Source organism: Ambystoma mexicanum, chromosome 13 (assembly GCF_040938575.1).
Source record: "Ambystoma mexicanum isolate Mex_15411 chromosome 13, UKY_AmexF1_1, whole genome shotgun sequence".
Taxonomy (NCBI): Eukaryota; Metazoa; Chordata; class Amphibia; order Caudata; family Ambystomatidae; genus Ambystoma; species Ambystoma mexicanum.
The window spans coordinates 383,402,486-383,429,965 of record NC_090938.1 but is presented as its reverse complement, the minus strand read 5'-3'; the positions used below and the strand labels follow the sequence as shown (position 1 = coordinate 383,429,965).

At 43.5% G+C, this 27,480-nt stretch overlaps 1 protein-coding gene across 1 annotated transcript in view; it reads left to right on the top strand.

The window, feature by feature from the left end:
• The window catches only part of LOC138521238 (dehydrogenase/reductase SDR family member 4-like), a 382,515-nt gene that overhangs the window by 227,687 nt on the left and 127,348 nt on the right, over positions 1 to 27,480 (top strand). The window contains exons 4-5 of the mRNA XM_069633930.1: positions 11,156 to 11,257; positions 12,967 to 13,037. Of these exons, the coding sequence (XP_069490031.1) occupies positions 11,156 to 11,257; positions 12,967 to 13,037 (173 nt within the window). The remainder of the gene's footprint in view (positions 1 to 11,155; positions 11,258 to 12,966; positions 13,038 to 27,480) is intronic.

Below are 27,480 nucleotides of genomic sequence, written 5' to 3'. Positions count from 1 at the left end.
GCCGATTCCTGACCCGCGGCGGCCGCCGCCGAGTGTGACAAAGGGGATAGTGATAATGCTACCTCCGGAACGGAGGTTGTTGACCTCTCATTGGAGTGCTCTCACTCCACAGCGTCTGTCCCCGGCCCCGAAAATCTCGGCTCCGGCCCTAGTTATGGGGCGTACACCCCGACGACACTGGTGCACACGAAAGAGTCACTAAGCACACAACCCACGGCCATTCGTCGAGTAAATCGAAGAAGGCCTCAGCGCCAACGGAGACGCCGAAACCGGCAGCCTCCGCCGACCGTAAGGGCCGGCAGCACTCCCTGCACCTAGCGACTGGGCCGTCTTCAGCTAAGGGTGCTACCACCAAAACATCCGTCGAAATGCCTCAGAAGAGGACGTCCGTCGACGGAAAGGTTCCAGCACCGCCAAAAACTATCCACGACCAGCCCTCAACAGAGAAGAGTCATTGAATGCATAGCTAGGATAGTCTCCAAGGACTTGCAGAGACGGGTGGTGAAGGAGTCGCAGAAACCCGCTCAGAAAGTCAGGGAGATGCCGAAATCTATGGAGGGTACGCTGGAACCTCCCCCCATGTCGAAGGGAAAACCCAGAGATACGTCCCCATCGTCTGGCCCAAGAGAAGGTTTCTCAGAGGGCGACGGGGGTATATCCTCCACGCTATGGGAGAGATCTCGATGCCTAGAGGCGGAGGAGCAACCCTTTCCGCCACTAGACCGTTCAGGGTTATCCCACTGGACTAGAGAAAGATTTGAATCATGTATGGACAGGCTAGATAGGTTTGTGTCCACTTCTGAACACATTCCACCTGAAAGGCCAATCCCTGAAGACGCTAGATCTAAATTCCAAGACTTTTTGACCCACTTGAGGAAGAAATAGATACACATGACCTCACTGAAGAGGACCCACATTTTGAGGAAGGAGAAGAATCGTAAATACTGAGGACTTACAAGAGCCTGTAGGGGACTTTGAAGAAGACCCAGACATTTCTGAACCACAGCCCTGGCAGTCTCCAGGGGAGTCTACAGACCCTGATGTTTTAGACCTGCCCTCTCCTCAGACAACACCGGTCCGAGATCCTTCACCTGTGGACGATCAACCCACATTTAATGCAAGGCGGCAGCACATTTTCAAATTGATATGGGGGAACTACCCCAGAAGTAGACTTTGCTGAAAAAATAATCAAGGAAAAGCCACCTGCGAGCCAAGCCATACCCCTCCTCGCCTCAATCAAGAGATGCCCCGTTCCCTCTCTATCTACACCTGCATTAGTTAGAGGTGTTAATCCAAGAATTGAGAAGCTTTTTAGCCCCTCACCTTCTGATCCCTTGTCTATTAGGGGTCATTCCATACCTGATTCCCTGGTAGTAACTACCACGAGGAAAAGGGCGGGGGTTCCGCTATCTACTAGCGAAGCACCCCCGGACAAGGAGGGGAAGAAGCTTTATGCCTTAGGGAAGAGGATTATATCCTCGGCAGCTTTTGCCACACGTATTGCCAACAACACAACTTTTTTGGCTAGCTACGCTGATGCCCAATGGGGACGGTTGTGCGAAGGCCTTCAAGAAGTCCCTGAGCCCTTGCAAACCCGCTTATTAACCACTGTGACAGAAGGTACTCAGGTAAACCAGAGCATCATCAAAAACACCTTAGATGCTGCGGAAACGGCTGGCCGTTCCTAGTCCAGGGCGTACTTCTTAAGCAACATGCTTGGCTCAGAAACTCAGGTTTCAAGCCAGAAACACAGGCGTCCCTCATCAACAAACCCCTTGAAGACTCAAACTTGTTTGGTAAGGCGGTTGATAACGCACTGGAGACAGCTAAGAAGGAACACAAGACATTAAAAACCCTGGACCAAATCACGAGACCTCCGAATAAGCGATGTTATGGCAACAGGCGCTTTTTTCCGTGGCCAACGACAAAATCAGCAACAATACACCTCAGCCAGCAACTGGTCTTCCCCTCGGAACCAATGGACAGTATGCTCAAAGAGGACAACGTCGTGGCAAGGGAAGAGGCCGTGGCCCCACTCCTAGGGGCTCCCCAGCTACCACCACCAAATGACCCAAAAGTTCAGGGCCCCTCCCATGCATCTCCGGTCGGGGGCTGGTTGACATCTTTTCTGCAAGCATGGGAGGGAATTACCACAGACCGTTGGGTATTGTCAACAATAGCCCACGGTTACTGCATCAAATTCAGTCGGTCCCCAACATTCAAACCCCCAAGGGGAAGCCGTCTATCTCCAGAATACCTTTCCATCCTTCTTCAGGAATTCGAATTGCTGCCGGAAAAAGGAGCCATAGAGGTCGTGCCTCTATCACAGGTAAAGGAGGGTATTTATTCAGTGTACTTCCTTGTACCCAAAAAGGATCTAACCATGCAGCCCGTATTAGATCTGCGCCCAGCGAAAAATGTGTAAAACCTCAAAAATTTCATATCGTGACTTTGCAGGAGGTAATCCCCCTGCTCTCCCAGGGTGATTACATGGCAACACTGGACATGGAAGATGCATACTTTCATATTTCAAAGTTTCCAGCGCACAGGAAATACCTCAGGTTCATGATAGAAGGCAAACACTATCAGTTCAAAGTGCTACCCTTCAGCATAGACTCAGCGCCAAGGGTATTCACAAAGGTACTGGCAGTGGCAGCGGCACACCTGCGCAGGTCGTCCATTCCAGTCTATCCTTACCTCGACGACTGGCTCATAACAGGGGATTCTTACGAAACATGTTTCTCAAATACCCAAAAGACTGTAGACCTCTTGTTCCACCTGGGCTTCTCCATCAACGAAAAGAAGTCCAGCCTAGACCCCAGCCAAGTCAAGCAATTCCTAGGGGCTCTAATTCGAACAAAGGACAGCCTCGTCTTCCCCTCCAACGAGAGGGTCCAAAACATGTTGTTTCAGATCCCTCAATATGTAGCCGGTCGAGAGGTGACAGTACGCAAAGCCATGCGGCTGCTAGGAATGATGGCGTCATGTATTTGCTTGGTTCCTCACGCGCGCCTGCGCATGCGCCCTATGCAAGAGTGGCTCAACAGCCAATGGTGTCAGGCCAGCGGACAATGGGACGATCTAGTGGTTGTGTCGCAAGCCTTGGTTCTCGCTGCGGTGGTGGTCGAGGGAAAACCTCGTATTGGGAAAATCCTTCGCCACCCGCACAGTGGACGCCACTCTAACCACAGACGCATCCCTCACAGGATGGGGGGCTCACCTATCCCATCAGACTGCACACAGACTTTGGACTCCAAATGCGGCATCCAAGCACATAAACCTGCTGGAATTGTTGGCGGTCTTCAAAGCACTGAAGGCTTTCCAGACACACCTACAAGGAAAGACAGTGCTGATCATCACGGACAGCACCACGGCAATGTACTACCTGAACAAGCAAGGGGGCACTCACTCTCCAGGACTGTCCAAGCTGTCCCAAAACATCTGGAAGTGGGCTCTGAAACACAGCATTTTCCTATTGTCTCAACATGTACCAGGGGAGCTCAATCTTCGGGCAGACGGAATCAGCACAGACTTCCCTCGCCCAGCGGAGTACGAATGGTGATTACACAAAGACATCGTCTCCAACATTTTCGCAGAATGGGGCTTCCCAGAGGTCGACCTGTTCGCAACTCTGGAGAACACCCAATGCCAAGATTATGCCTCCAGATATCCCCAGAACGGCTCCAAGGGGAACGGTCTACGGATAACATGGTCAGGGAAATTTGTCTACGCTTTTCCCCCGACTCCCCTTCTCAACAAGATAGTGCACAAGATGCACCAGGAACCAGTTGCCATGATATTGGTGGCCCGCATGTGGCCCCGCCAACCCTGTTTCGCTCATCTTATGGAGATGTCACTGTCTCCTACAGTGAAACTACCCTGCCCATACAACATGTTGTCACAGGACAGGGGCCAAACGTTGCATCCATGCCCACAGACCCTGAACTTGGCAGCCTGTCTCTTGAGGTTATAGAATTTGGACACTTGCAGCTCCCTCAGAGATGGATGGACGTTCTCAGAGAGGCAAGGAAACCGAACACTCGTTACTGCTACTCTAGTAAGTGGAAACGGTTCGTCTCTGGTATAACACAAAGAGCATCAACCCTGTTGACTGCTCTCCCACCCATATTGTTCTATACCTGACTCACTTACTGGACTCAGGGTTGGTCTTTAATTCTATTAAAGTTCACCTTGCTGCACTCTCCGCCTACACTACATCTCAACATAAGGTGTCATGGTGGAAGGTTCCAGTTATTAAAGCCTTCATGGAGGGAGTGAAAAGAATTCACCATCCTATATCTAACCCAGCTCCGGAATGGGACCTGAACATTGTTTTAACCAGGCTGATGGGCTCCCCCTTCGAGCCATTGCATAAAGCGACCCTTAAAGATCTCACTCTTAAGACTGCTTTCTTAATAGCTATCACCTCCATTAGGAGAGTGAGTGAACTACAAGCGCTCTTTATCTTAGATCCCTTTTTAACAGTTCACAAAGATAAGGAGGTTCTACGCACACACCCTAGGTTCGCACTGAAATTCATTTCAAAGTTTCATGTCAACCAGTCTATAGAACTACCAATGTTCTTTCAAAACCCATCAAACTTGGGAGTAAAAAGCCTGCACACACCGGATGTGCGCAGGGCGGTCATGTTTTATATGGAAAGAACTCGACCACTAAGAAAGACTAATCAGTTCTTTGTCTCAGTGGTGGCAGGAAGAGAAGGAGATCCAGTTTCCAAATCCACTATATCTAGATGGATTGTCCAGTGCATCACTCTCTGTTACACTCTTGCTAAGAGAGAACTACCCTTCAAGCATAGCACACACTCTACTCGAGGCACTGGGGCATCCATAGCATTCATTGCAAATGTTCCCCTTGAGTCCATTTGCAAGGCGGCAACCTGGAGTTCTGTACACACCTTTACAAAACACTATTGTCTAGATGCCCATTCTAGATCCGATTCCCAGGTGGGACAAGCAGTACTAAGACATCTTTTTTCTACTGTTCCTTCTCACAACCCACCTCCAACTCCGGGTACTGCTCGCTAGTCTATGCACAGCATGTGATTCTAAGCAGATTAACAAACATCAGAAGACATGCATTACTTACCGTAAAAGCATTTCTGATGATTGTATCGGCTTAGATTCACATGCGCCCACCCTTCCTCCCCCGCTCGGATTGGAATGAACATAGACATCTTATTACTTTCTCTCTTTTCTATACTCACGTCAGTCATAAGCCTCCCTCATGGCAGACAAATACAAACAGAGGGACATCAACGCGTGAGGGATTTTGGGTACACTACACGTCACTATACGGATAGTATTACATACATGCCTATGTCGACGTCCCCTTTTCGACTTTCGAAAAACAGGATGCAATACTCTGCAGTGACCACTGGATGTCGGACTATGCACAGCATGTGAATCTAAGCAGATACAATCATCAGAAATGCTTTTACAGTAAGTAATGCTTGTCTTAAAAAGCCCCTGCTTGATAAATTGGACCATCTGGGTGTCACCTACGCCAACTATGCAGACGACACCCAGATACTCCTCACATTATCAGGCTCTTATGACACAGATGTTTGTCGAATTAACCAAGTATACACCATCATTCAGGCATGGATGGCCATACATGGCCTTTGCCTGAATGATGATAAGACTGAGCTGCTCCTATTGGGCTCGACAGTAACCTGTCAAAGTTGAGCCCCAACTACAGCAGTATCCTCATCGATGGGAATAACATTCCCATAGCCAAAAATGTAAAGACTCTTGGTTTCTACCTCGATGCCAACACCAATCTGATCAAACAGGTTAACATGACTGCGTCAGCCACCGCCTATACTGGCAAGCTGATCAGGGCGTGCAGACCTCTACTATCCCCCAATAGTTGCCTCATATTGGCCAGAGCACTTATTCAATCCAAACTGGACTACTGCAATGGCCTATACTTAGGAGCGAATAAATCCATAATTCACAAACTACAAGTAATGCAAAATAATGCGCTCAGAGCTGCATTAAATATACCGAGAAATGAACACATCTCGGCAACTAGAAAGCTTTGCAAATGGCTATCCATTAAAGAATAAATTGACCTAAAAACCATCTGCCTTAGTTACAAAGCCCTGAACAACCAAGCCCCACCTTATCTCACTGACAAATTCACTTTGAACCGGTCAACGAGAATGACAAGATCTACTAACAATTCCTGCCTGGTGGTGCCCAGGTACAATCGAAAAAGTGCTGGCGGATCCAGTTTCCCGGTTCTAGCCGCCCATCTTTGGAACACAATTCCACAGGATATTAAAATAAGCCCAACATTAAAAAAATTCAGAAGTCACATTATCACACGGTTACTGAATAAAGCATAGCTACACAGGGCTAACACTTGTCCATACTATGGACACTTGTTGTACTGCTATCCCCCTATCATGTTGATTCAATCACCCGCAATATGTATGTATAAACTGTATATTACTTGTACTTCCTATCGGTGTGCAGTCACTATTATCTGTATATATAACTGCACCCTGTAACGTGTATTAATCTCTGTAACCTGTATATATAACTGTAACCCGTAACTATTACCGTCACCTTAAGCGCCCAGATACCCCTGGGTCAGACACGCTATATGAATAAAATAAACAAACAAACAACTTTCAACTTCTGATTAGCGTATCCCTACACACAGGAATAGTACCGAAATCATTTGAATCAGCCTACATCAAGCCACTGATAAAAAACTAAATGGAAAGTGCAGAATACCCCAGCAATTGCATGCCTATATCCAACCTGCTCTACTCAGTGAAAATACTGGAGAACTATTTATGACAAAATTCTACTCAGCTATGCAGAAACAAATGGAATACTCGCTCACAAGTTGGCTTCAGACCCATGAGAGGAACGGAATCAGCACTCCTATCCATATGGGATGACTTAAAAATAAATGCAGACAACACCACTCAATCTGCCTTGATATTACTAGACAAATCTGCAGCATTTGACACAATCAGTCATACAACACAAATCAACAGACTGTAGGAATTCAGTGTAAAAGACTGCTTTAAAATGGCTAAAATTCTTCCTCACAAATCGAACCAAAACAACCTACCTACCGCATTTTACGTCAAACACTAAAAACATCTCCTGCCGAGTGCCACAAGACTCTAGCCTCCCCTTCAACATCTACATGTCCCCCTTTATGAATACATTCGTAGCCACAGATTGACCACCTACAACTATGCAGACGAAACACAACTCATCGTCAAGATAATTACATCCCAAGAACCAAGCAAACCGACATATATAACTGGATGACAATGAACAACCTCAAATTAAACCCAGCCAAACAGAAATAATGATCTCACCTCCAGAGGGCTATGGTACAACTGAACGGTTTGCCTGCCATAGGAACCCAAACAGAGACATCAAACATGGTAGAAAACCTGGGAATTCTTACAGACAAAGGACTCTGACTGGAATCACAAGTTCACGTTAGTACAAAGAAATGCGTCTACCTCCTGAGAATACTCAGGGGGATGCTCCTGTACCTCTCCTTCCTAGACAGAACCCTCACAATCATCTCACTTGTATTGTCAAGAATCGACTTTAACAGCCTCTACCTTGGAATGCTGTAACGGCAAACCAAAAAACCTCAACGCATCCAAAACACTGCAGGAAGGATACTCCTGAGTCTAAACAGAAGAGACCACATAACACCAGTTCTGACAATCCTATATTGGCTCCCAGTAAAAAAAAAAAAACACATTCAATTCAAATCCCTCTTCAATTGCCCACAAATCTTTACATGGACAAGAAGCTGAATTCCTCCAGGCCGAGACTATCTATTACCTACCATGAAGAGACTTAAGATCACACAACGACCTCCAAATCAAAACAAAACAATACTAGAAGAGGAAATTTGGAAGAACTGCATTCTCACGTCTAATTTCTAATTTGTGGAACACAATACCAAAGGAAATTAGGACAAAAGAAGACCACCTAACCTTCAGAAAATGGCTGAAAACATGCTTATTCAACTCCATGTGACCAGCCCATAATGGACATTGACAGCAATACCAATAGGGACTGAAAGAAACAGCAACCAACCAGTAACCCCCTGCTTCCAACTCCTCTCCAGCATACTCCACACTTACCTCACACAATCCTAGGATCAGTCTAGTGTCCACTGAAACACACAACCCACTCATCCACCATGAAACTAACTGCTGCAAACAAACACCCAATTATTGGACGCTGCCCATCAGGACACAATAGGCCTAGTGCGCACAATCCAAACACACCTAGAAACACGACTCGCACTAGGTGCCAGTTCCTCCTGGTTCTACAAGAACCAACAGAAAAGCACAACCGTTATCCTACTCCCTCTTCCCTCATTAACCTACTCAACCCACTCTCTTTCTGAACCACCTGAGCGCCTGGAGACTATGCCAATGGTAACGGTGGACGGTACAAAACAACTTAACATAACCTTTCTGAGAGTGACCAAATGAAGCAGCTTGATTGAGTTCTGCCTAAAAGCTTTCATCAGCATCTTCCTACTCTGTAATAACATGATTTGGGGACCTCTGACATCTCCCTCTCTCTGCGCTGGCCTATCATGAAATTCTTAGCTTTCTGCCTAGCATATGTAATGGGTATGTGACAAATCTGAGGATGTCGTCCCTTCTCTCCCTGGGGGGAGACCTTTCCCATGGGCCCAGGGCAGTGCATCCACAGTACAATAATCCCCCTGGGAGTGGTACTCCAAGGGAGGATCACATGGAGATGAAAATCCCCTCTGGGATTGGTCAAGACTTTTCTCAGGAGACGCGGTATGTCCCTGCTTCAGTATCACCAACCCCTTCTCCAGTAGTAATCCCCCCCTCTATCCAGAGCAAATATGCTCTATTGTCAAAGAAGTCAGACTAATATACTTGACAGGACTGAAATACCAACTAAGTACTTTGTGGCAGGTTTTAAAAGAAGTACTGTGAAGAAGAAGATGACTGAGAGTCCGAGGGTCACTTTGGAGGATATACGGGATGGCATTGGCTCAAACCAAAGCAACAAACCAGCATGGAAATTCAAAATGAGTTTAGCTCGGATGCAGAAAGAGAACGATTTTCTGGGGGGAACCGTGGGAGCCGTGCACTGGGCGAGCGAACGAGAGCCAAATGGGAAGCCGTAAACGGAGTAACAGGAAAATGCAAACCTGGTCCATGCCAGAAGGACAGCTCGTGCTGCTGCCGAAACTAACCCCTGGGCACCCCAGACCCCGGCAAAGGATCTGTGAGAAGGGACGCACCTTCGGGCACAGTCAGACATCAGCTAAGCCGCTGCAGACCCTGCTGCTCACCCCAACGCTACCAGAGCTTCAAGGAACCACACAGCTGCTCGGTAAAGCCCAGTACCTACAACGAAAAAGCGGACAGGTGCGTGGGTTACCTGAGAGGCGTTGGAGGTCTGGAAAAGCAAGAGGGTGAAGCGAGAAGTTGGAGCAAGAGGGTCTGGGACCCTGAGAAGAGACAGCGAGTCTGAGACTGGCATCCATATAAGAAGTTGAGACCAAGCAGGTCAAGTACCCTGGAAGTGAAAAGGACAGCACCCTAAGCTTGTTAAGGATGTGTGCCAAGTTGATGGGATAAAAGAACTGTGACATTTACCTAAAAGGATACAGGGTTTAGAAGCCCAAAAGGAATGAAAGTAAAAATAAACGTCTATGGGAAAGGAACACAACCCTAGCCTTGGAGTCCCATGTTTGTGAACATTGCTTATTTCATCACATTTTGCCCAAAAGACTGGAAACTTTTCTGTTTGTTGGAACTATTATGAACACTTTAACTTGGGAAGAGATCATCCTTGTACAGTTGGTTTAAGTTGTCAATCTTAGGGACAGAGGTAAGCTTTTGAGACACGACAGTGCCAGACTTTTTGGTTTTGAACATCCTGACAATTTTGCTAGTTTTCTTTGAGGCAGAGAAACCCCTCTTAGCTTTAGGGATGGAGAGGCTTTTTTCCAACTTTTTTCTGGATGAATAAAAGTCTGTACCCAAAAATATGTCACCATTGTGTTCTAGCCTTACTCCTGCACCCTTACAGGTACTAAAAAGGAAGGCTCTTCCTGACAGCATTGCTGTGAGGTTTGGGGAAAACACAGAAGATGGTAGCCGGATTGGACTCAGCAGGTTCCTCACACCATCTCCAGGGGTTGCATCACAAATAAGGTTTCTCATCCTTGCTACTGAGTTTCATGTGCCCTTTCTAAAGCCCTCTAAAATGTAAGTCCATCACACACCCCAGAAAAAGAACTCAGGAAATTGTAAAGGGGACACAACCAGACTGGCAGAATAAGTCTTGATGGAGAAAGAAGATAAAATAACAATGGACATTTGTGGCACTAAATACCAAAGGAAAAAACAACGGCACCTGTTGCCATAAGAAGGGTGGAATTACTGATAATGTTGGGGAAACCAGATGGGGTACCAAGTTTAAACAAAGCAGACAATAACCAGCAATGGCAAACAACCAGCAATGGGCCAAGGAAACATAGCGGTCAAGCAGGGTGAGGTCCCAGCAGTGAAAGCAATGAAGAGCGATGTGGTCGAGATGAATGATCTAGTAGAAGTACCTGGATCAGGGGCAGCACTAAACTACGCAGGAAAGGATGGATGTGATACTGTAGAAAACGTGATCACTGCTCGCTGTAATCACGTTGCAAAGACCATAGTCAGAGCTGAGGGTTACTGCTAGCACATGAGTGCAGGGTCGTGAACCCACTAATTTGTACTTATTTAAATACTCCATATAGCCACGAAACTGAAGCAAACAAACATTTAACAGACCAGACTAGGCAGAGGGCTGCATACAAGCCTCAAAAACAGGCCTGAGCAGGTCAATGTCATGAAACCTTTTCTGCACTACATGCTCTACCAGATTGACAGACCATTTTGGTTCCCTGCCTTCAGATCTCAGCACATGCAGCAGCAACGTGGAACACAGAAAGCTCTGAAGTAACATCAGCAAACTCTATGAAACCCAAATCTCTTCAGGGCGCAAAGTACTGCTTAATAAGACTCCAAGCCATGATGCCTCATCTTCTGTGTATAGTTATGTGGTTGTCCTCTTACTTTGATGTTCTTGTTTGTGATTAGGCACTGGAGAAGTACGGTGGAATAGACTACATGATTTCCAATGCTGCAGTCAATCCCTTTGTTGGAAATATCATGGACTCAACTCCCGAAGTTTGGGACAAGGTAAGGCTGTATCCCCATATGCGGGACATTATGGGGTTATGAGACAGGCACAGAGACAGCGGTCCTGTGGTTTGTATTCAGTGTGCAGATTCGCTATTGAGTCGTCATATTTTGCATTTATTTTATTACCAGAGAACATTTCGACTAGAAGCCTTCTCCATACCAAGTATTGCTCGCAGGGCAGTAATGGGTGAGTTACAGTGATATGAAGTAGAGCTGGCAGACATATAAAGCAGATGACATATGGAGGGTGTATACAGACAGAGGAGAAACAGAAAACACAATTTAGCCCTACATGGAACGGGATTTAGCGTAGAGACTATTAACATTTGGTACATCATTGTCATATTGATATACTTTAATGAGGTTTCGGGGGAAGGGTACTACGAGCTGAAAGGTTGGGTATCCCTTTAAGTGAGAAGATGTGCCCTTTAAAGGCAGATTTGAAACCCCATAAAGTGGGGATGGATTTGACTTCAGCGGCAGAGCGGCCCAGCCCTATGATAAAAGTTGAGAGAAAGAGCGAAGGCGAGAGGTTCCACAGGGAGAAAGCAGTACAGAGAAGTTGAGGAGAGCTTGAGAATGCATAGTGCAAATAGGCAAGTAGGGAGAGAGCGGATTAAGTGGGCAGAAGTCCACCGGTGGACTTTAATACAGGAAGCAGGTATTTGAAGAGTAAGCGAAATGTACATGGAGAGCCATCCCGTACAGAGGCAGTGCACTTCAGTGGATGAAGATCGTAGGGAGATAAGAGGGTGCGGGTAACAAAGTTAAGCACGTTGCCTAGCAGGGTAAAGGAATACAGAGGGAATCCCATAAGGAAGCTGGAACAGTAATTCAGCCTGCTAAGGATGAGGGTGGAAATGGGAGCCTTAGCACAGCGAGAGGTGAAAAGGGGGAGGATTTTCTGGATGTTGAGTAGATTACGCCTGTCCGTCGTTGAGCCTGAAATAATGAATTACTGCAGGAGAAGGTGTCAGGGTAAAGGATATGGAGAAGTGGAAAGGGGAGGGGAGGTAAAGCATTGAAGGCAGGTAGGTAGATTACCTTAGTTATGGAAGAATCGGGCATTGCGCAGTGAAGTGTCATTAGGTTTTCTAAGGACGGTCAGAAAATCACTATAGTGGAAAGAAAACTCTGGGGTGAAGGAGGGGACGAGAAGAAGATGTGGGTGTCATCAGATATGAGAACGTAAAGGAGATGAGTTTGCTAATAGGCAAGACGTAGAGAGTCAAAAGGAGAGGACACAGAACTTACACACAAGCAACCTCAACCGGTAGAAGGGTAGCAGGGGAAGTTTCAGTGTTCCAGAAGGTGGAAATGGAGGGGCCAGATAGGTAGGAAGACACCCAGACAAGAGTAGTGCCTGAAAGCTGAGGTTCAAGAGAACCAGAAGAGGTGGGGTGTTACGTCTCCAACACTTCCAGGTCTAGTCCGCAGCAAGAGCTCTAAGGGGAATATTTGTTTGTTTCCTGCCGTAAAGGGTGAGTTACTTCTAGAAAAATCCAAATCCCAGCGAGGCACTGTAACATCAAGGCTCAGCTCCTCCTGTGCACAAGGTGTTTTACCCAAGCAGGACTCCAAGCCAGGGATAGCACATGCCTTTACGAAAGCGGCATTCGTCTCTCTGTCTCAGGGAATGTTAGTACTACTCATATCTGGGCATGTGGTTTCCTTTAAAACTTTCTCCATTTCTTGTGCTATTGCAGATTTTTCAAGTGAATGTGACATCAACCTTCATGATGGCGAAACTATCGGTCCCTCATATGCAGAAGCGAGGGTGAGTGCTGGGAGAGGGCTTGGGGTTCATAAATAGCAATACTTTTTCCATGGGCAATCGGTCACCTGAATGAAGGCTTAATCCTCTTTTATATTCTCTGAAATGCTTCTCAATTGCTTTGATTGAGAATCGATAGTGAGTGGTGGGTCTTTTTTTTTATATCAAATTGCGCCCATGGACTCAGCCTGAAGGAAGACAAGTCTTCCTCACCAGCTTCTGATCATTTTTACAGGTCGCAAAAGCGATCTACAGAAAAGTAGAGCATGAAAATGGAAGTAAATAGATGTGTGTTGGATTCCTGCGATATTGGCGCTCTGTAGATAGGTGATAAATGTTACGAGCATTCCTATATTCTGTTGTATCCCAGTATCATACCTACCGAGAACCAGATACTAATTATTGCACCAAACCACCACTGGCAACACGCCAATTCAAGCCCATGCTCAGGAATAATCACAATTGCCTTGATAAAGACCCTTGAGTGGTCGAAACACGTGGCAGCACCTTCTGTGATGATGAAGACCTAATGGCACAAATCCATAACGAGTGGACTACATCTCTCATGATACTGGGATACAACAGAATATAGGAATTCTTGTAAAATCTATCACCTACGTACAGAGCGCCAATATCGCAGGAATCCAACACATCCTATTTACCCCTTGACTGGGGCACAGGAGCACTGCCCCAACGGATTCTTGCAGCTGGCATCTTCAACATCAGACACATATAGTATGAGTTTGGCGCGGTATCCACATGTTCCTGGTGCTCTCACCCTTTGTTTGAAAATAACAGTAGACAGTATTCTTCTTCCATGGATAATTGACCAGAAAAAGCACAAAGGCACATGCAAGATATGAACTGTGTTGTCAAAAGCTTCCTCCATGCACTACCCCAAGAAATGTATTATTAGGTTTAGCTATTAGGCTAAAGTGCCACCAACAAGCTGAAACTATTGCAGTAGAGTACAGCTAGGGAGAATGGCATTTGAGGAGGGGCACAAATCTTGTAGGTGTAGTTTGGTTATGTGCCCATGCATTGACAGCCCAGGGCCAGTTCTTGCCCGTCCCCACACAAAACACCTCCTCATGGGAACTCTTTAGCAATGCTTTAATCATGCCCTACCTTCAAACTTTGAGTTGAAAGTGCCTGCCAGTGTTTTCTTAAACAGTAAACAAATGACTTAACTGGAGTTGTAAACACGCTATGTTGGTGTAACAAAAATGTCTTAACCAGGTCTGCCTTCAGCCACTCTATTTATAAGCACTATGCCTGTCCTTCACTGAAGTCCTGTTAAAACAGGCATTGGCAAAGCCAACAGTTGTGCCTTGTGTATAAGTATTGGGCATTTCCCAGGCACTGCTATTATGTGCCAAGGCACTGCCACCATTTAGCAGCTGCTACCATCAATTGTCAGTTATTACCACTACAACAGTGTCTGGCAAATGTCTTTACCATGCCTACACATTGCCAATGCTGGTTTACCATGCTATGTATCTAGCAGTCTGCTGCTGAGTGAGACGAAAAACGACTAACATGTTACCACATGCCTCATCATAAGCATGTTTTACCTAATTTGTCTTTGCTCTCAAATTGTCGCTAAATGCTGGACTAAAGTTTTATTTATTTGAAATACTAGTCTGATCTTGACACTTCACTCTTGTTTCTAGTGATCGTTTAGGTAAATAAATATATACTGAGTTTATGTACTGATTTTTTTTATATCTACATGTGTGCCTTATACATATATTGTGCCTATTCCTGTTTCGCTCTATGCAAGCTGTTTCAAAGCAGATAAAGATTACAATATATTTGTCTTCCATTGTTAGTACATACAGTGTTTGTAACAAACATAGAGCGATTAAAAATAAAATGGGTGCTAAAAAGAAAACGACATAAATCATAATTAGAAATCTAACAAAACTATATTCAATAGTTAAATTATAAACATTAAAACACGAAATTATGAAAAAAGTGAGTAGTTACGCATTAAAGGAATATCATTCTCAAAAAAGAAGACATGTGGGTGGGGTTGCAAAGAAATGATGCTTCCCAATGTACATTAAGGTGATTAGCTATGCTCTAACATCTAATAAATAATTTTAGCTACATGTTATTTAAATATAAATTATATCTGACATCTAGTCGTGGCCTAATCTTTTTGAGTTACTTTGATACAGGCACCAATATATTGCTGCATGATAGATTTTTGAAACCTGAGCATTAACAAGATGTCAATATTGGGAATCCATCATATAATCCATAGCTTCTACTGTGCGCTGTGGCACACGCATAGGCATGAAGGCGATGCTGGGTGCACCAGGCCACCCTTGGCCTGAACATTGCTCAAGTTCCTTCTTTACAAGTTACTGAATCAACAGACATCACTAATCAAGTGCCACTAATAGCTATTGTGCTTTTTGTTGTTGGCATAAAAGAACATTTTCTTTTGTTGTAAAGAATTACCAGCGCAAACAAACTGCAAAGCCATTATTCCAGTTACAAATGAATTGATGCAAAATCAAGGAACTTAATGCAAAACCTACACAAGACTATACACTGGGACTGCTGCGAGGACTCGCGAGCACAAAGGTTTCATTTCAAATGTCACAAGCCAAATGTAACAGTGCAAGTCTTTCATTGTTTTACATGCTATGACGTGCTTATGGGCAGGGGTATGCTAACATGTTTGTGTATTTCAAATTATTCATATCGTTCTCTTCTACTTCACATTGAAATACGCTGGCTGTATGCCGCACAAGTATAATGCGTCCTCTAGTGTTCCAGAAGTCAAAAAAGTGGGCACAATAGCACTGCTCTAAGGCAACTCATTATTGCTGATATGTGTGGATTCTTGATAAAGAAATTATAGCCACAGTGATGTGGGGAGTAGGTCCAGAGGCCACCTCTTGATAATGATGTGCTCAAATTGTTTGATAAGTGGTCAAGGATGCCGATATTGACCAATCATTAAGGCTGTTTGGGGGGTATTAGAATCGTGTTGTAATTGCATGTATTTTTCTGACTCACCAGTACTATTCCTGTAACAGTCAAATACTATTTTCTCTCTGGGTTGTCAAGGTCATTCCAAAATAGCAATTGATGAAACCCATGTTAGGTTTCCTCATGAGTAGAACTCATATTGTCATACCTTGCAGTAAGAGAGATTCTGCTCATAAACAGCTTGGGTATATCTTCGCTCATTATTGGCCATACACAGTGCGTGCATCTAAGGGAATCTGTTTCCAATATCAATGTCAAAATAATGACAACACATGTTTTAAATAAAATTTGTTCATTTTGTGGTTTTGGGAAAATGTTTACTTGTTCATGGTTTCTATGGGTATATCAATCTAATAAACAATTGGGTGAGATGTGAACACTTAGTAGCTCGAGGTCAGTGTGTGCATCCACAGGAATCTGTCATGTAGTTGCCATTTGGAGCTGCTTCGTTGAATGAGTAATTTTCTATACCGGTACAGAATTGTACTGGTTCTTGTCCCAGGTGGGCAGCCACATTGAGCATGTGTGCTGCTTCAATGTTCTTAGTGAGTTAGAAGACAACTGGAATACATTTTCCATTTTCATTATAAAAATAGTGTTACCAACCAGGCAATTGGGGTTTGTAGGCTAGGGGCTTTCCCTGTGCTCTTTCCCACATCCTTGAAGAGGGCCCCCACCTCCCAAGCCCAGGCTCCCTAATCAAACCGGTCTTGTGAAAGTACAGATTCTCTCTATAGCCAGAGTTCCACCACTGTCTACCCTAGCCCTACTGTAGGGAGGCCTAAAGTTTATATATCTAACTCCCTCAGGGACCTTCTAGGAGACCCTTCGGGTAATCTATTTGTCCTGTCGCCTTTCGCATGGATGACCATCTCTCAACCGTCTCCTATCTCTCTCTCTATACTCTATCTCCTGATCGTCTCTTTCTCCCGCTCTCTATCCACCCTACTGATTTCTCTCTACATTCTGTATCCTGGTCTTATAAACGTGTCTTACTCCTCTGATCTCTACACTCCAGACCCTCCTGATCACTCTAATCATCACACCAGTACCATCTCTAATCTAATGCCATTCACTCTCTTGCCTCTCTCTCTTTATCACGTTTGTCTCTCTCATGCTGTGAAACACCCTCCTGACTTCCTTACCAAACTACCTTCAGTCACTCTCTCTCACACAAAAACTGTCAAATAGGTACTACTCTCTGTCTCAATACTTTACCTTATTTTTTTCCTTATGAGTAGAAATCATTATATGGGCCAACGATTGTGAGGAAACATATGCCAGCCTACTACCTTCACGCAGCCGCCCAAGAGACATATGGAGCTGGCATAAACAATATTTGTCCTATAAAAATACAGGAGGGAGTGACTCTGAAGCAATATAATAATGTATGTAAGTGTTTCTAGTTTGCTAGGTAACAAATGACAGCAATGTTGTTAATTTTAACTCAAGTTATGTGGACATGTCTGCAAGTTAAAATAAATGTTATTAAAAAAAAGAAATAATTGTCATACCTTCTAGCAAAGGTTCACTCAAATAAGAAATGTTCTATACTAAACTGCAAAGCCTCCAACTAGAGACTCCATGCACATATATGACTTTGGCCATTGTGACAGGGTCATGGCACTGGCCCGGGGTCAAGGGTGCCCAAGTACCCTTCCCAACCTGGGGTAGGTGGCCTACCAAGATAGCTCCAGAGCCAAGCCTACCTTGGAGGTGGTGTGGGGAGTTAAGGGGGACCTCTGTCCTGGACTCCCTGGTATGCATGGAGCCATGTCTGTATATTGGCCTCTTTCCCTAAACTGATACCTATCGGCCTCTGTCCTGGCCAGGTCTCATTCTCTTCTCTTTCAGATGTCATGGGACACAATACCATACAGAAGACTACGCGTACCACAATGCACCTAGGCCCAACAGCCAAGACCCGGCCTGAAATATGAGCAATGGACTGGTTACAAAAATGGGAATAGACTAGGTAGCCAAACCATTTGTCGTCTACAATATTTCAAAAAAGACTTTGAGTGAAGACGAAATATCGGTCTTGGAGAAGGGGTTTTTCATTTATTCCCATGAAGAACCCCAGCAAAATGGAGGCGGAAATTGAATTGCAGAACTTGTTTCATAAAATTTGCCTCAAAGACTTTTTGGGAATTGAGAGTACGGATGACAGTAGTGTTAACAGTAACACACCATTTAAATGTGAATCCAGTTTCACCCCGACACTTCAGATGATTTCGAAAGAAACCGCCATTTTTGAACAGTCGGTATTGAGGGATTTCAATTCCATTTATGAATCCCCTACGGGCGGGAAACATGAGTCGAGTTACAACTTCACTAAAAAAGAATGGGACTGTCTCTGCAAACTCAATGAAGACGATTCGATTATCATTAAACAGGCTGATAAGGGAGGGTGAGCTGTAGTCTATGATACAGACAAATACAATACAGAGGTCATGAGGCAATTAGGCAACCCTGATTTCTACCTCAAATTAAGAGGAGATCATTTCCATTTCCGCACAGGCCCAGATATTGGAGTTATAAGTGAAAAAGAATTCAAATTCTTAACTACCAAGGGCACCAGGACCCGCCTTATACATATCTTGCCAAAAGTCCACAAGGACATTTTCGATCCACCAGGGAGGCTCATTGTGTCCCTTTGCGGCTCCAATATGGAGCCCATTGGCCAATTTCTCGACTTCTTCCTCAAGCCTTTAGCGGCCAGTTCAGAAACCTATCTAGCTGACACCACTGATGCCATTTTACATCTAGAAGGATTGCCTTTCAATCTAGTTACCAACATGCTTATTACATTAGATGTGGAATTGCTCTATTCAAATATCCCTCAATTAGAATCTCTCCACATTATGAAGGAATTCCTTGATTCTAGGAGTGACCCCCAACTCATTCCTAGTGAATTCTTGATTGAACTTCTCAATGTTTTTTTTTTAGTTTTAAGGAATCGTTCTATTTCCAAATCAAGGGTACAGCTATGGGGGCAGCTTTTGCCCCGAAAAAATGCCACCCTATACATGTGGCAATTTGAAAAATCCCTTATTTTAGAAGATTCCAATCCCTACAAGTCAGCCCTGGTATTTTATAAACAATACATTGATGATATCATCATATGGGACAAGGACAAAGGGAATTACGAAGAATTCTTGGTATGGATCAACACCGTGAATGCTAATTTACGCTTTACCATGTCTGCCAGTAATCAGTCTATACCTTTTTGGACCTTCTAATTAAGATTGAGGATGGACATACCATTGTAGCCCTTTTCCGAAAGGAGACAGACAGGAATACTATCCTCCAGTTCGATAGTTTTCACTCACAATCTCTGCGTGAAAGTATGCCATAAGGCCAATTTTTAAGAGCAAGACGCAATTGTACCAAAACTGAAGATTTCTCCACGCAAGCAGATATTATTTTTTATTTTTGTATTTTATTGAATTTATATAGCCCTTTACTCCAAAATGCTTTACATAAGAACAAGTAAATATACAGCAAGCATTAGATGACAATGAACCACAATTCTACAAGACAGGTTGTCCAAAAAAGGACACCCGTCGCATTTACTCAGACAATCTCGCAAGAGGGCTAAGAATCAACATCAGGAAATATTGTTAGCCAAGAATACCAAAGAGAACATGACTAATGCACGACTGGTTTGCGCAATGACCTTAAACACACATCACAATGCCATTAAAAAATCCATTTGCAAGCATTGGCATTTGTCACAGCTAAATAATCCTCCCCTTGACTATCCCATCTATGCATTTAAAAAAGGAAAAAACGTGAAAAATTGGCTTTCCCAAGTGGATAGAGCCAAAGTGAAACAAAGCCCAAAGACTATCCCAGCACTCTGGGGGTCTAAACCGATTAATAGACATTTTCCTTGCGGCTATTGCTGTCAAGGCTAGTCAACCACTACTTGCACTTCAGTTATTATCAGTTTGAAGTTGTGGTATCTTAAAGAGCATACCACATGCAATTTCAAGAATGTTATTTGTGTTATTATTTGTCCTTGTTTGAAATAATACATTGGCAAGACTTCGAGATCCGTTAAACTTAGAATCACGGAACATAAATCAAAAATCAGGACCAAAGGTATTACATCTCCGCTAGTAGCTCACTTTATTGAAAATAATCATAGCTGTTAAGAGCTTAAATAATGAGCACCTGAATATATAAGTGGAGTTGATTCCAATGGCTACCGCCACTAGACTAGCACAGAGAGAACAATAGTGGATGTATAATACCCAAAGCTAACACACAGGTCTTAATCAGCAAGAAGAGTGGCTTCTGTGTGTTTAACCAGTCACCTGCCGTCCTCCTATTCTCTCCCCTTGAAATTGCCACACTTGTGTATAGGAGCTTTACAAATGCCATATCATATCATATCATATCATATCATATCACACATCAGGCGCTCCACCAATCATGAGTCTTTGGTTTTATAGAACTAGACTTACTAACTAGCCCTCTATGCTTATCATTATTGACATTGTAATTCAACTTTAAAGTTAAATCCAAGCACTAGTGCCTGGTCGCAATAGACAAGATCGTCTGTAGTAACATGAACACGGATTGGTTCATACTATTTGTTCTAAATTTAGTTTTCTAGATTTTAGACATTGTTAGGGGTTAACTCGGCTTATGTTAACCCTTGGTACACTTATGAGTCTGTACTATACCTATACCAGGCGATATCCTAGCTTCAGGGTTTTTGCCGCTTTTTACATTTGCAAGTCGGGATATGTAGTTTTGCCATGTTACATATGTTGAGAAAGATGGCACATGGTTTAGTCCCCTTTCTTCTTGTACCAATGGTATGTGAAAGGGAGGATAGGTGTATAGGCCACCAACGGGGATCCTTAGCGACCTTCCCGCAATACGAGCCCAGACATGTGAGATGTGTTCTAGTGCAGCGTTCGCCTCTATGTCGATTATGCGCATATAAGCGCATCTATTTATATTTCCTTTTCCAGATGGTTAGCCCCATTTGGAAGGGCCCGCGTGAAAGCTAAGACTTCTGCCTCTATGCAGCTTCATTATAAAACACGGGTGAGTTAAGCTTACCTTTTATTTCACTTCATTCTTGCCCGCTGCCTTTCAACATCCGACTTCGTTATTGGGTCTCGCAATTAGACACAACTAAATAAACTGCCTGTTCTGCATATCTGTTAGTGACTGTGGCTACACCTCTGTGTTAGACTAGCTTTATTTGGTACACATTGGCAAGCATTAACAATCTAGTGGTCCACGTATCTGCTTGGTTTTCATATTAGATGGACTGCATTGAATAACAGCTTTGCAACGTACAAGTCTGCCTCTTGGGGACTTTTCGGTGCCGTTTATGGTCGGATGTTCTTTTCACCTATTTGCTTAGACAACATATGTTACCGGAGTAGATAATACTGGTACCTTGTCAATTGGTTTCACATAATATTTTTCCTTTTTTCATTTTGTTTCAGGTCTCATGTTATGAGCCCTGACGAGATTGTGTCCAAAATAGAATAGATGGGCACTTTTCCCAATCGAACCTCGTTAGATTCCTACCGCTACTTTTGAATCAGATGCATTCAGATTATATTGATTCATTTAGATAGGTGAGTTCTAATTTCTATTCCATTTACAGTTGCCCGTTTAGCTTGATGCTGGCGAGGTAGTCAGCTGTTGGGCTTTCACATATTTGAACCGGGGATTGTACTTATCCCAGTTCTTTCTATCTTTCTGATCTCCACAGATAAATGTAATTATGGCTGTCGTTGGATTGAGTTTGGTATCCTGCAGAAATTATTTCCCAATTCCCATTTGGTTGAGACTATGGTATATATATTGTTTTCCCCACCTCTTACTTATTTTACTGAACTTCAGACTGGTTGAGTCGGAGGTTGGCCGAGTCAGGGATTTTAGAGTTCCTAATTTTTTGTGTTTTATTCTTTTGTAGAATGTGTGTCTTTGCTTCATCACAAAAATGCTGAAGAATATTGCTATATAGGAACAATTTGTGTCACCTAAGCATCATGAATGTGATATTGTTTTACTAATGATCTTTAGTGCTTTGTCCTGAGGAAGATGACCATCAGCATTTCATGACTAGATCCAGCTAATCGGCGAAACTACCATTTTGAGGATATTTGGACGACATGTTTAACAGCTCTTTCCTGTCCCCATAACCTGTAGTTGACACATTGCACTTTCATCTTGATTAAATTGTTTTGCACTTTCCTTGCACTTTATTACATGCCTTTGAGAGTCACAGACTTATTCTTCGTGAATCTTGGATCACATGGAGAGAGTTCTGTTCCTCTCACACTATACATTGGTATGTATTGAATAGCTTATTTGCACTGTTATGCCTAAGGGACCACGATTCCCATGATTCCTTGTGCTTTTTAACCTATACCTGATGTTTTGCAGGAATTACATTATGAACATTTGGGTATACAGTTTTGTATGTCAATTATGTCAATAAAAATTGAATATATGTTGGTTCCCTTGTTTTCCTGACCTAGCTTGCCTTTCAGTCAACATTAGAAGTCGACTATATACAATTTTTACTGTTCCATGTGACATAACCCTCCTTGTACTTTAGTTCTATTAGCTTCCCCTATGTCCACGATGAAGGGGACACCCATCTCTTCTGTACAATAGACTAGGCTTCCCCATTTAGGAGCTGAATTGGAGACCAAACACTCACCCCTCAAACCCCAGAATGGCTATAGGGAGCAGTAGACCTGGTACTTGCACTGGACTGCATAGGAAGAAGAGGCACCCAATAACACTCCCCAAACCCTGTTTAACAGTGACTCACCAAGCACAGGCGAGAGCCAGTGAACAAATTACCACAAGGACTGTATGGTTCACTTGAGGAAAATTGAGACTAGAAAAGGGAATGACGAAAGGCGCTTATGAAGACTTTCATGGGAAGTTCTGGTTCCGAAATGGAAGAGAGGGGAAGAGAGGGAGTAGCTTAGGTTGGTCCAAGAAAGCAGCTGACTCAGGTAGCCAATGGGAACAGAGAGAAGCTTCCAGACACGAAGGGGGGGCATAAAAGGCTAGCAGAGTCAGTTGGCAATGTGAGGTGTATGGGTGAGGTTAGAGGAGGATCAACAGTCCTTAAAGGAGGGTATAGCAAGTGGAGGGGGATTTGGAGTAGACTTTTGACGTGTTTCTAGAGATTGAAGGCATCTAGAGAAGGGGTTTTTACTCCATTCTCATTTATGAATGACTATCAACCCCTATAAAAAGTCATGTTTTACTATTACAAGGACAATACCAGTGAAACAGAACAATAAATAGCATTACAAGAAGATTCTAGTAATCTAATCACCACCTTAATGTTTGATATGCATTGACATCCATAACCATTTTAGAAACGATTGGTGCACATAATTAGTAAGGGGCTAGACCTAGAAATCCACTCCACGTAGCCGCAGCAACCACTTTTGTTATCCAGAATTCAGATAAGTTACTTATATGTTATGTTAAAGGTTCTTGTTGCCACTGGCATGGTCTTTTGGCACTCTGGCAGATCTGCAATGCAAGGAAGGTGGCAGGTTTGTTAGTAGGATTGAGTGGGAGAAGAGTCAGAGAGGTATGATGTGCTGTTGGCAGCTTCAGTTTGGAGGAACTGGTTACTGAGCATAGGTGCATTTTCGGTTGGTATAACCATCATGTGGTGTTGAGGTGAGATTGTGTATGGTTTGTTTCCCTGTCGTGGTGTTGTGTAGTGTGTGCTCTTTGTGGTGCTGTAGAGGTAATGTTGTGTTTAGTTTAGAGTTTGAGAAGTTGATTGCAGAGGGTTTAGTTTTTAGTACGGTTACTTACTGCTGATACATTTCCAAACCCTGACATTCCAACTAAATGCATTCCATATCCCTCCCTCTGTCGTTTGTTCTAGTAGCAAAGTAATTACCACCCCCACAAATTCCTCCAGGAGATATGCGTTCTCCGTCCCCCAAACTACATCCGTGTGCGGCACGGTTTCTACCCTCACACCCATTCCTTTATGTGTGACACTTCACACACTCGGCAGTCCATTTAAGTGTGGTACATCTCCCGCCCCTGTTTGTCCATCCCAGTGAGGGACGCTTCCCACCTTCAGCACTCTATCCAGGTGAGATACACTTCTGGTCTCCAACTGCCCTTCCAAATGAGACGCCTCTTAGATCCCCAGCCTCCACCCCCAGTGTAACACACTCCCCACTCTTAATCGATAAATCTGGGTGTGTTTCAATTCCTGCTCCCATTCGTCTATTGTGTTTGATGCTATTCCCACCCCGGTTAATCCGTCTCGATTAGCCCAGCATGATGCAGATGTTATTTAGTGTCTGTTTCAGGGCACAGCAAGGGCCATAAGTCTTAACTCTGTTAGACTGGATGCTGAATGCAGAAATCCTGCACATATTTGCTAATTAATTGTGAGAGTGGCTGCTTTACACAAATAGTGTGCATGCTGGATAAGGCCGGACTATGCGGGTATGTTAAATGCTGGTCGGAGTATGGTATCAGATATATTGAGGAGGGGCTCTCCCGGAGTGCTTTAGTGGTTGTACTGCCCTCTTTTCAGGTTTCTCTTGCTGGGTTTTGTCTGGTTTGGCTTGTTGGATTGTGTTGATGGGGGTCAGTTCCTTTCCTCAGTATCGGTTCATGTCGGGTGTGTTCTTTCCATCCTTGGTTTTGCAGGGCTCCTTTTTTGTGTATTTGTTTGTTTCGTGGAGCGTAGATATTTTTCCTTCATTTTCATCCTGTTCTGAGCTGAAGAGTCTGGTTTTTAGAAGTTTTTTGAATTTTAGATGATCCTCCGTAGTTAGTATTTTTCTCAGGAGGAAGTTCCAGAGTTTTATGGCTATGCAAGAGCGGGCTGATCCTCCCAGTGTTTTTCTCATATAGAGTTTAAGTTCTACGAGAATTTCGTTGCTGGGTATAAGTGTTCTTGTTGGTTTGTAGATGGTGATTTTCGATTTTATGAATTCTGCTCCCTGGCCGTGGATTGCTCTGTGTGTTATGCACATTGATTTGAAGGTGATTCAATTTTTCCACTGGGAGCAAATGTAACATCCTTAGTGCTGGTGTGATATGGTCTCTCGGGAGAGTTTGAAGAGACGTCTGGCAGCTGCATTGTGTATTCGTTGCATTTTCCTCAGCAAATACTCCGGACTTGATAGTTTCCCAATAGTGCCATCTTTTTAACACTCAGCTTTCAAATGAGAGTCAAACAATGATATAACACTATATCAGTGAAAGTTGTAAAGTAACACAACATGACTTGGCCAACATTAGATGTCAGATATCATTCATATTGATATCTCATGTAGCTACAACTATTTGTAACACAGATCACATTAATGTACATTTGGTTTCCTACTTTCCTTAAAACCCGACACTTATGTCTTGATATGATATGATGAGTCATTTATAACGTGCCTGTACACAAGTGTTTCTTGCTTTTCGAACACTATATTCATTTAAGACATAACTACTAATTTCTTCATAGCGTCATACTCTATTATTGTGTTTATAATTTAACTTCTGAACATGTTTGTTCTATTTTTAATTATGATGTAGGATGTATTTCCTTTTTTTATCCATATTTTCTTTTCTTGTAATTCGTCCTATTTTTGTTACGAACATGTAATAACAATGTAAAGATCGAATATATTGTAATATGTCAGACTTGAAAAAGCTTCCGTAAAGCGAAACAGGTGTACAGACAAGTTGTGTATATTCACGGTATATGCATAACACACATGAACTTGAACAAATTGGGTGGAATAGTAAAAATGTGATGATAATCCTGTTACTGCCACTTGTTTTGGTGGTAAGGGAACAACCAATGTGTTTGTCACACCACCAAACTAGGAGTTTCTTGATGCTGGAAGTAAATCATAACGGAATTATTGTCGAAGGTAAATCCGCCAAAATTCACACAGAGTCCTATGGATTCCAAAAATGGGGACTATTACCTCCATACCACCACTCTCAATCCTGTGGTAATTCCACAGGACCGAGTGGCGGTAACAGTAACCAATTTTGACAGTAATTCAGTGGCTTTACCACCAGATTACTGCCAAACTCGGGATACGGCAGAGTGTGTATTTTTAACCTAAAATATTAGTAGAAACAAGAGTGATGTGTGAACATTAGGAAACGATTTTGAATAAATAAAGCATGTTAGGTTAATTACCCAAATTCTCGGCGGTCAGGGACCTCCCTGCAGGTTCTCACGATTATCCACCTGCAGTGGTCATAAGCAAGGGTATCCGGCAAGTCGCTTGGCCCTTCTTATTATCACTCCATGCAAATGATCCGTATGGATCTTTGCAGTGGACGTAGAGGTCAGTAAAAGCGGCCATAAAAAACATTGCAGCCAGCATCAAAATGGATTCTGGCCTACTGCACTTGCTTTTTAGCAGTCACATAAAAAACAAGTATTGGCAATGCCAATAGTTTGGGCTTTTGTGTAGGCATGGGAAAGGCCCTTGTCAGACACTGCTGTAGTGGGATTAATTGGTCATTGACGGTAGAGGTGCAAAATGGTGGGAGTACCTGGGCATCTAATAGCAGTGCCTGGCAAATGTCAAATACTTATACAGAAGCAAAACTGTTGTCTTTTGCAATGCTTGTTTTTAACAACACTTAAATGAAGGTCATGCATAGTGGTCATAAATCGAGTGGCTGAAGACAGACCTGGTTAAGACATTTTTATTATAGCAGTAGCATGTTTGAAACCCCAGTTAAGTCATTCATTCTCAGAGGGCCACTTTAAAAAAACAATGGCAGACACTACAAGTGCAAAGTTTAATTCACTAATTCATTCACTGAAAGTTTCTTTTGGAAATGACAAAAATGTCCATATAAACAATAACACATACAAAAATAGAGTTTTAAAACCTAAGCCAGATAAAACCAATAAAAAGACATAGAAAATAGAACAGGCCCAGACACAAAGTTAGAAGTTCAAACCAAAATTCTAGAATTTCAATACGCATTTCCTTATATTCAATGCATGCCTCCAATATGACAAGAGTGCCCAACCCACTTGCAGTGAATCAGCCCAGAGCAGATAAAGCAAAGCAGGTTTATACTGAAAAACGCCCTGATTCGCGCAGGATCGGCCCAACTGTTTTTCTCTTAGCTCTGAAAAAACGTTTCAAAAGAGCAAAAAGTTGGCCAAGTCCTCCCTGGGGGCGTTACACTGAAGGAAAGACTGTATACCATTATCACTTTCCGATACCACCACCATCGCTCTCGGGGGGAGACAGCTAAAACTTGACCTTGTTAACAGAATACGTTGCAAAGGATTCTCAGCCCACAACAAATACTTCTGGAGAACTGGGGCTGAGATGATCGCATGCCTCCGATTCAGGGGCTTCAGCCTCTCCATAAAGTCCCTTTTCTCTGTAAGGTGTGAGAGAAATCTAGCTTTTACAGC